At 34.1% G+C, this 9,282-nt stretch overlaps 1 protein-coding gene across 1 annotated transcript; it reads left to right on the top strand.

The window, feature by feature from the left end:
• The first annotated feature begins 1,551 nt into the window (after positions 1-1,551).
• LOC114257435 (thioredoxin-like protein YLS8) lies at positions 1,552-9,282 on the top strand. Its single transcript, XM_028197195.2, has 2 exons — positions 1,552-1,795; positions 8,771-9,282. Exons 1-2 carry the CDS (start codon positions 1,676-1,678, stop codon positions 9,077-9,079), a joined length of 429 nt encoding a protein of 142 aa, XP_028052996.1. The 5' UTR covers positions 1,552-1,675; the 3' UTR covers positions 9,080-9,282.

Here is a 9,282-nt window from a genome sequence, read left to right as displayed (position 1 = left end):
TTTGTGAGGAAGGAATGCCCAAAGATTTTCGCAGAAGATGATGAAACCCTAATGTCGATAGTGAAGATAATTCAAAAACCCTAATTCTGCTCTTCTCTTGCTCGTGAAGATAGTTGGATGTGAAGTGTGGAACTGACTAGTCGTCAGAATGCAGTTCAAGTTCCCCGTTAATAGTGAAGGGTATTTTGGTCCAAGAAGTAAATAAAAAGCGGGCGTTATTAGTTGAGAGACTTGAGACATCATTCTTCTTTCTTTTTTTTTTTTTTTGGTATCCTTTATCCTCTAAATTACTATTATTAGAGACCTTAAAAAAAATTCCCCTTTTAATTAAGAATTAAATTGAAACACTCTTTTTTAACGAAATTAAATTAATACAAGAACAAAATGGCATGCATAACTTATTTGAGGACTAAAAAATTAATCATGTTTGGTTTGATTTTGTAAAAATTGATTTTAGATGAGTTGTCGTTTATTTTTAGTAATTTTTTTTGAAAATATATTTTCATCAATTTTTTTTTTATAATTAATCTAGATGTATTTAAAAAAGGAAAATAAATTGACTAAAATATTAGGAAAATTAAACATTTATTCATAAATCCCTCTTCACCTATTTATGTTCTATTTAGTCTAAATTATTTTTTTATATTTTAATAAGTTCTATGAGTAATATAATTACCAAAATATCTCTAATAATATGGTGAAATGCGTATTAATATTCATATTGATAGTGTAAATGTTCACATTGTCAATGTGAACGCACACACTGTCAACACACACACTGTTAAATTTATTTAATGTAAATGTTTACATTATCAAGTTGCTAAGTGTTCAAAAAATATTTGTAAGGATAAAATTATCTATAAAATATCTTAAATATGATAATTATGATTTGGTGGATTAAATGTCCAAAATAATAAAATTTATTAGAGTACACGAAGGTCATGTTTGATTCACAAAACTAATAGTGAAGTATTAATAATCCTATTAAGTTAGTGTGGTATTCACTATCCAATTGGATTAATATCCATTGGATTAATAATCCCACCCCTACTCCATTACTAATAATCCTACAAATTTGTTGGATTAATTATCCATTGGATTAATTATGCTAAACCAAAATGTTAAAACAAACATAGGATAATTGGGCCCACAGATAAATAATCTCAATCCCATACTTTAATCCACCCAATCAAACATGCCCGAATATCTTATAGAATTTTCTAATTAGGATACAAATACTAACAAAAGAATTTTCTAATAAATTCTTCATTTTAAATGAATCTAATCAAGATATATTTAAAAAGTAAAATAAATTGACTAAAATATTAAAAAAATTACTAAAAACAAACAAAAATTAGAACAAAAATGTGTGCATTTGTGTTCAAGTTTTCGTTTTATTTTTAGTAATTTTTTTTTCATATTTTAAATAAAAATTTTCAATTTTTAGATACATTTAATCTTAATGTATATATAAAAAAAATTAAAAAATAAATAAAAATCATCCAAAAATAATTTAAAAATAAACATACAAAGCCACAACTCTAGTTAGGTTTTAGTTGCGTAGGGATGCTCACCGACAAGAGTCTCTTTGCATCAAAGTGGAATTGAATTGAGAAACAAATTTAAGAGAAAGAGAAATTTGAGAGAGAGAGAGAGATTGATTTAGAGAGAGAGGATGTCGTACTTGCTGCCGCACTTGCACTCGGGATGGGCGGTGGATCAGGCGATCCTGGCCGAAGAAGAACGCCTCGTCATCATCCGATTCGGCCATGATTGGGACGAAACCTGCATGCAGGTATCTCTATACATATATGTATGTATGTATGAATTCTAATTTTCATGAGGTATTGAAGATATGTGAATTCCTTGTTTTGTTGTTTTGCTTTGTTTTGTAGGTCTAATTTCAGTTTAATTGTGTACATACCCACCTTCTTCTTCTTCTTCTTCTTCTTCTTCTTCTTTAGGGTTTAGTTTGCTTAGTTTTCTAGGTCTAATTTCACATACCACTTTCTTCTTCGTATGGATCCTTTCATTTTCTCTATAATTTATACCTACCGACTCATTGCCTATGGATTTTAAAAATTCATTCTTTATCACCTCTAATTATCATTCACAATTATTATTATTATCACTTTATTTATTCATTTATGTAGCTTTGTCTGAATGGTGGAGAAACAAGGTCTGGTGTCTTTGGATCTTGAATTTGTGGAGGGGTTTGAAATAAAAAGGAAAAGGGAAAATTGGATTCTTTTTTTTTTTTTTTTTTTTTTTTTTTTGTTTTTTAAGCTTATGCTTCATTGACTTTTTCTTTCCCTTTACCCTTTTGAAGATCCAAAAACTACCTTATTGTAGAGGCAGTGGGTATGATACCCTGCAAACTTATATAAGTAAATTTTACTTGGTGGTTATGTAAATCTTCACTTAAATTTTTACTAAAGAGTTTGTTTATTAGGATTGCAGCATGTTATCCAACTATTTCATCCTCATAAAGATATCTTATTTGGCACGCGTGAGCCACTGCCTAGCATGCATATAAATGTTTCTTTTGTGTTTGGTTGTCCTTGTTCTCTGCTGAATTGGACCTTCCATCACAATTGTGATTTGTTTGTGTTCCTGAAAAGGGAAGCCTTATTGCCAGAGCAGAACATGCTTTTGCTAATGCAATGGACTGTAGATTAAATGTATTGAGTAGTTGTGCCTTGCTTTGGCAAAAGCTGGTTTTTCCCTGGCCATAGCACACAGCCCAATATGATTCATGTTCTGTGTTGGTGTGATTTTGCCTTGTGTTTATCTTTCTCTAATTTTTGTAATGGAAGTCTCAAGTTGAGTAATTTTGTGAATTTCCATCTATATCATCTGGTCTCAGAATGACCATTAATTGGGTAGCGGTACTGAATAATCAAATTGGTCCAGAATATAGGTTATAGTGGTGTCTTGGATAGTTCAGCAATTCCAAAGAATCCTATGGCATTAATTTTATTTTTTACTAGTGGAAATGTACTTGGCCGAACTTTTTTTACCCTTTTCTCCCATTTCCAAGATTGGAAATTCTCTCTTATGTTTAGGTTGTTTATCTTTTACCAACCTAATCTTGTGCTCTGCTCTACTCCTAATACTTGCTCCTAAAGAATGTGTCACCTTGCCTGCGCTAGATTATCCTTAATAAACCTGCCCATTCCCATCTCTTATTGCCCCAATCTCTGTTTATTTTGTAACTTGCATGACCTCATCCTCCATAGAGTAGCCAGGAAAAAATGGAAACTAACTTTCCCCTCTTATCTGTTTTGTTTCAAACGTACATCCCTGTGTTACAATGGTGTATTTTAGGTGCAAAGTAGATGAGAAAAGCACTGTGCCTGTTAATAGGTTGCAACTTCGTTATAAGCGAATTATATCATGTGGGATACTATGGGTTCGTTTGGGAAGTGGGTTGGCCTTTTGGCTTTTTGGTTATTTTAGCCTGGGGCTAAAAAGCCTTGTTTGGGAAGGGTTTTTTAGCTTTTTGGACTTTTTGTAAAAGAAAGAATGTAATGATTATAGGTTGGATGTGATGTTTTATCTTATTGGGTTAAAAAGTTTATTTTATCTTTTTGTGGCTAAAACAGCCCCAAACCCAACCCAACCCAACCCTTCTTCCCAAACGAAGCCTATGAATTTATTTTGTATGAATGTGCTTTTTTGGCATGAAGTTGTTGTGAATCTTCAAGGTTGACAGGCCAGAGATGCGAAGATTGAATTGGGGCCTGTTTTAGGTAATTTGAGGAAAATAGAGAGGGCACTTCTACACAGTTGCATTCTTCCTTATTATGTTTGACAAAGAGTGCACGTCATCAAATAAGAATGAATTTTTTTTTTTTTTTTTTTTTTTTTCATTTTTCGTTTTCTTTTTCTGTTTTGGGTTTTGGGTTTTGGGGGGGGGGGGGGGGGGGGTTCGGTTTTGGATTATTGATTTTGGATTATGGCTTTGTTTAATCTCATGGTCATGATATGGAGGTTGAGTTGATCCACATTAAGAAATTGCATATATACGGTTCTCAAAGGGTCCAAATATTGTGCTTATTACCATTGTCATAGTCATGTGAACCAACAATTTGCCTCTACCTTTTTTCACCTCAATCTTTACACCAGAATCAATTAAAAATAGGCTCAATCTTATAACCTGGGCTTGCCTTGAGCTCCAAAAGTTGTGTCCCCCATCTAAACCAAGGTTGCTAACAGTGTTTTCAAAAGCACGCTTAAGCGTGAGGCGCAGCGAATCGCTCTAAGCAGGTCAAAGGCAAGGCACAGAACAAAAGGCGTTGAGGCGCACGCCTGGGGATGAGGTGCACGGTGAGGGCCTTATGGGCTTTACGTAGATTTGTACTCCAACACGATTTAAGTGATTTCTTGTGTGCATGCCCTTCAATATAAAATGAACAAACGTGTGAAAAGAGATCAAAAAAGTGATTAAAAAAAATAACAATTAAAAAAAGGAATCAACAGAAGTGGAAGAGAGAACAACGTGGTTTTTTTCTTCAACGATTGACATCGTCTTATGCAGGTTTGTGTTCTCTTTGCTTCTTCTTCGTTGTGTTCTCTCTGTCTCTATTCTTCTTCTTTGCCGATTCTTTCTCTGTCTCTTTTTTTTTTTTTGTCTTTTTTTTTTTTTTTTTGGTTTAGCCACCGTTCTTTTTCTTCTTTTTTTCTTCTTCACTCCAACCATTGTTCCCCCTTTCTGTCATTGGGTTCTGTCTATCAGCCACCATGTCTTCATCTTCTTCTTCATTATGCAGCCAATGATTGAATGTTTATTTTTTTGGTTTTTTAAATGTTGAAACTTGCTTAATTTTGCTTGTCTTCTACAACTTGCACCTCGCTTTGGTGAGGTGCGCGCTTCACCTCGCGCTCCACGCTTGGGCTATAGGAGATTTTATTACCTTAGTGCGCCTAGAGCTTTTTAAAATCAAGATTCAATGTATGATCGTTGACATGGATTCATGGATTGGATCGTAGAATTGGATCATGAATCGTGAGACTCTACTTTCAATGCAAAATAGAATGAAAAATTATCACTAATGATAATGTATAATTTTAAAATCATTAAAGACAAATGATACATTTAATATAATGCACCCTCTATAAACCAAACCAAACCAAACCTAGTTTTAAGTCCCATCAAATGAGGTTGGCTATATGAATGCTTATTCTCCACTTGACTCTATCTCAGGCCATTTCGTTAGTCAAATTAAAGAGATTCATATCTCTATTTACTACACTAGCCCATGTCAATTTAGGTTTGCCCATTCTCCTAATACTTTCATTTACCGTTACTGTATTCTATTTCTTCATTACTGCCTCTGTTAGTCTCCGTTATATATGACCAAACCATCTCAATCTATTCTCTCTTAACTTATCTTTTATCGGTACTACTCTTATCAATTATCAAATATACTCATTCCTAACTCTGTCTTTTCTAGTTTTGCCACACATCCACCTTAGCATCTTCATCTCAACAACACTCATCTTATCTACATATTATTTCTTAGTTGCCTAACATTCCATCCCATATAACATCGCTGGTTTAATAACTGTTTTATAAAACTTCCCTTTTAGTCTAGTGGGTACTCGTTTATCGCATAGTATCTAGACACCTATGATGCACGGACACGGACACGGGACACGATACGGACACGTAAATATACAAATTTTCAAAAAATAGGGGACACGACACGTTGGGGACACGTTTAATATATATAATTTTATTTATTTATTTTATATCTAAAATTTAACAAAATATTAATTCTTATAAAATTACAATAATAATAAAATTAATAAATATATATCTAAATTTTTTTTAATAAAAATTGATTTTTTTTTTAAATAAAAATAATTTATTTTATAAATTTGAATAAAAATATGGATATAAATAATAAAACAAACGGAAAAAAAAAGAAGAGAATAAAAAGAAAAGGGTGGAGTGGAGAGAGACATGAAATCAGATGAAGGGAAGAGAAGAAAGAGAGAGACAGAAGGAGAGACGAAAGAAGATAGAAGATAGAAGATAGAAGACGAAGACAGAGGAAGAGGAAGACGATGCGAAGACGAAGACGAAGACGAAGACGAAGCAACGAAGAAGAAGCAGCAAAGACGAAGGCAGAAGAACAGAGAAGCAGAAGAGAGAAGAAGAACAAGTTAGGGCTTGTTCTCTCTGTCCTCAATCTGTCTCTCTCTTCCCTCGATCTCTCTCCCCTTGATCTGGCTCTCTCTCTCTCTTTCCTCTCTAACAGTTCTAGGGCTTCTTCGATCCACGTGCGTGTCTGAATCGTGTCCTCGCGTGTCCAACCTCGTGTCCGGCTCTGAAAAATTTTGAAAAAAAGGGGACACGTAGGGGAGAGTGTCGGATACGTGTCCACAGCGTGTCGTACGCTTGTCCGTGTCTGACACGTGTCCGACACTCATACGCAAGCCTTAGGGACGTGTCCGTGCTTCATAGCTAGACACACTCCTCCATTTAAGCCACTTTGTTTTAATTCTATGGATCACATCTGCTCCAATTTCCCTAATTGTTGTGATAATCGATCCTAAATAACGAAAATGTTCACTTTTAGATAGTTCTTGGTTCTCAATCTTTACTTATCCGCTGCTTTCATTGTTATTGTTACTAAAATTACACTCCATGTACTCTGACTTAGTTCTACTTATCCTAAATCTTTTAAATTCAAGTGTTTCTCTCTACGTCTCCAACTTAGTGTTAACTCCTTCTCTAGTCTCATCTACTAACACGATATCATCTACAAAAAGCATACACCGTGGCACATCATCCTGAATATTTCTCATCAACTCATTTATAACTAAAGCAAAAAACTAAGGATTTAATGCACCTTCTATGCTAAACATAAATCAGAGGAAACACTTGAAAAGGGAGCTTGTAGTCAAATTTTATATGCATATATGCATACATTTATAAGAAATAAATAATAAGTAAAAAAATTTTGGTAGGATCAGGATCGTAGTATAATTGGGATTGTGGTACGATTCTACATGATTTTATAACTAAGATCGTAGTTATTTTAAAATCTTACAAAATTTAAGATCCTAGTGTGATGTGGATTAGGATCCTAATAACCATGATCTAAATCTAGGTGGTTATATATTTGGTATGTTGAAATTGAATAAATTCTTGGACAAATATGTGATGACAATTATGAAAAATAGAATATTTGGCTATCTTAGATATGACTTGTTAAAATAACTATAGTCAAACCTCAATTAGGGCCAACAATCTGCATACTAGACTATTAAGTATTTGCAGTCTGAATGTGTCATGACCATGACCATGACCATTGTCTTAACCTGCATGGGTGGTATTTACCAGGTTCAATGGAAGTGCAATCAAATTAATTAATATGCTGATGCTATTCCATTGTCTATGTTATTTGTTGTTCGGTTTGTTTTACTGAAGTTGTGTTGGTTTTGGGCTGAGTTTTGTGAAAATGAGTACTGTGCTTATAGATTATTTTGTTAACAGAGCCTTCTTTATTGAGCTGGGAAAGGGCACTCAACTTTGTGATAGCCTAGAATGTAGGTCAATCAGCATTAACTACCATATGTCTGTATTGTGGGGTTGTTATGAAGTAAATCTTTGTTTTTTTTTTGGGGGGGGGCGAAAGTCGGTTGTTAGATTAGCACCCTGGGGGAGTTAAACCCCCAACCTCACCCTTGCAAGCACTAAGTGTTGCACCCAAGCCACTAGGCCACAAGGCCGTTGGTGTTATGAAGTTAATAGATAGAGATTATCTTTACATAAAAAGTTAGATTTTCATGCTTTTGTTTGGATATTTCAGGTCTCAAACTCTCACCTAGACTGAAGCTTTAGTTGTAGGCTTTTGGCCATTAAATTGTTTAGGGTTGACTACAATTTTGGTCCCCAAACCAAAGTATGAGTCTTGTGTCATTTTGGTTCCCAATGTTTAAATTATGTCAATTTGGTTTCCAATATATCATAAGTGTTTCAGTTTGGTCCCCAGTGTTTAAATTGTGTCAATTTGGTCCCTAATGCATAGAAAGTGTTTCAATTTGGTCCACAACCAAATTCCGTCAATAGATGTCGTTAAAGTCAACGGTAAATATGTAATTTTAGATGTCAAATGACACAGATCGCATATTTTGGAGATTAAAAGTGTAATTTTTTAAGTGAGTTTCTACATAAATGATACATATCACATTTTTTGGGGGCTAAAAGTGTAATTTAAGTAAGTTTTCACATTAATCACTAACTTTAATGGAGTTAGATTGGGGGACCAAATTGAAGATAACAGTGCACAGATTGTTCTTGTTTATCCTTGTAATTTTGCTACTGGCTGTTCCCTTATAGCTTTTCAGTGGATTAATTGTTTTTGAAGGAATGGCCTTAATTCTTTTTGTCAAAATTTTGTAATGCTTGTTGATAAATATTGATGATGATGATTTATGAGTAGGCTTCTGTTACATTTCGAATAAGTATTAGGTTTTTGTATGTTTTACCATCTGCTTCAGAATTGTTTTTCTTCCTTGTCTAACTCACCTGCTGTGGAATCATTGATTTGTGTTATTCTCTTTTATTTTTTCCCTTCTGCTTTTCTTGTATTTGTTTTTGTTCTACTTTTGCTTTTGTTTTGTATTTATATAATACTTTTACTTTTGTTTAGTAATTATATAATACTTTTACTTTTGTTTAGTATTTGGTATTGACTAGTATCTGCTGTATGACTTTGTGTGTGTGTGTGTGTTGGGTGGGCGGTTGGTTTTGTAGATGGATGAGGTACTGGCTTCGGTTGCTGAGACAATAAAGAACTTTGCGGTTTTATACCTGGTGGACATCACAGAGGTGCCCGATTTCAATACAATGTATGAGTTGTATGATCCGTCAACCGTGATGTTCTTTTTCAGGAACAAACACATAATGATTGATCTTGGCACGGGAAACAACAATAAGATCAACTGGGCTTTGAAGGACAAGCAGGAGTTCATAGACGTTGTTGAAACAGTGTATCGTGGAGCTAGAAAGGGACGTGGTCTGGTCATTGCACCCAAAGACTACTCCACTAAGTACCGCTATTAAGCCCTCGAGCTACTTCTTGTTCTATTGGAAACTGTTTTATAAATCAAGAACATGTTTGTATTAAGCTTCGAATTCTAATTTGGTTGAATATGTGGAGTATGTCATATGTACAAGTACTAGGCTTTTGCCTTTTCATTGGATTTCTAGGCATGGACCCATGCATTGCTATCTAAAACATACGAGGTAAGTACTTTATCTGGCAA

Source organism: Camellia sinensis, chromosome 11 (assembly GCF_055761805.1).
Source record: "Camellia sinensis isolate YWXY chromosome 11, ASM5576180v1, whole genome shotgun sequence".
Taxonomy (NCBI): Eukaryota; Viridiplantae; Streptophyta; class Magnoliopsida; order Ericales; family Theaceae; genus Camellia; species Camellia sinensis.
The sequence above is the reverse complement of the archived record's forward strand: the minus strand, read 5'-3'. Positions and strand labels throughout refer to the sequence as shown.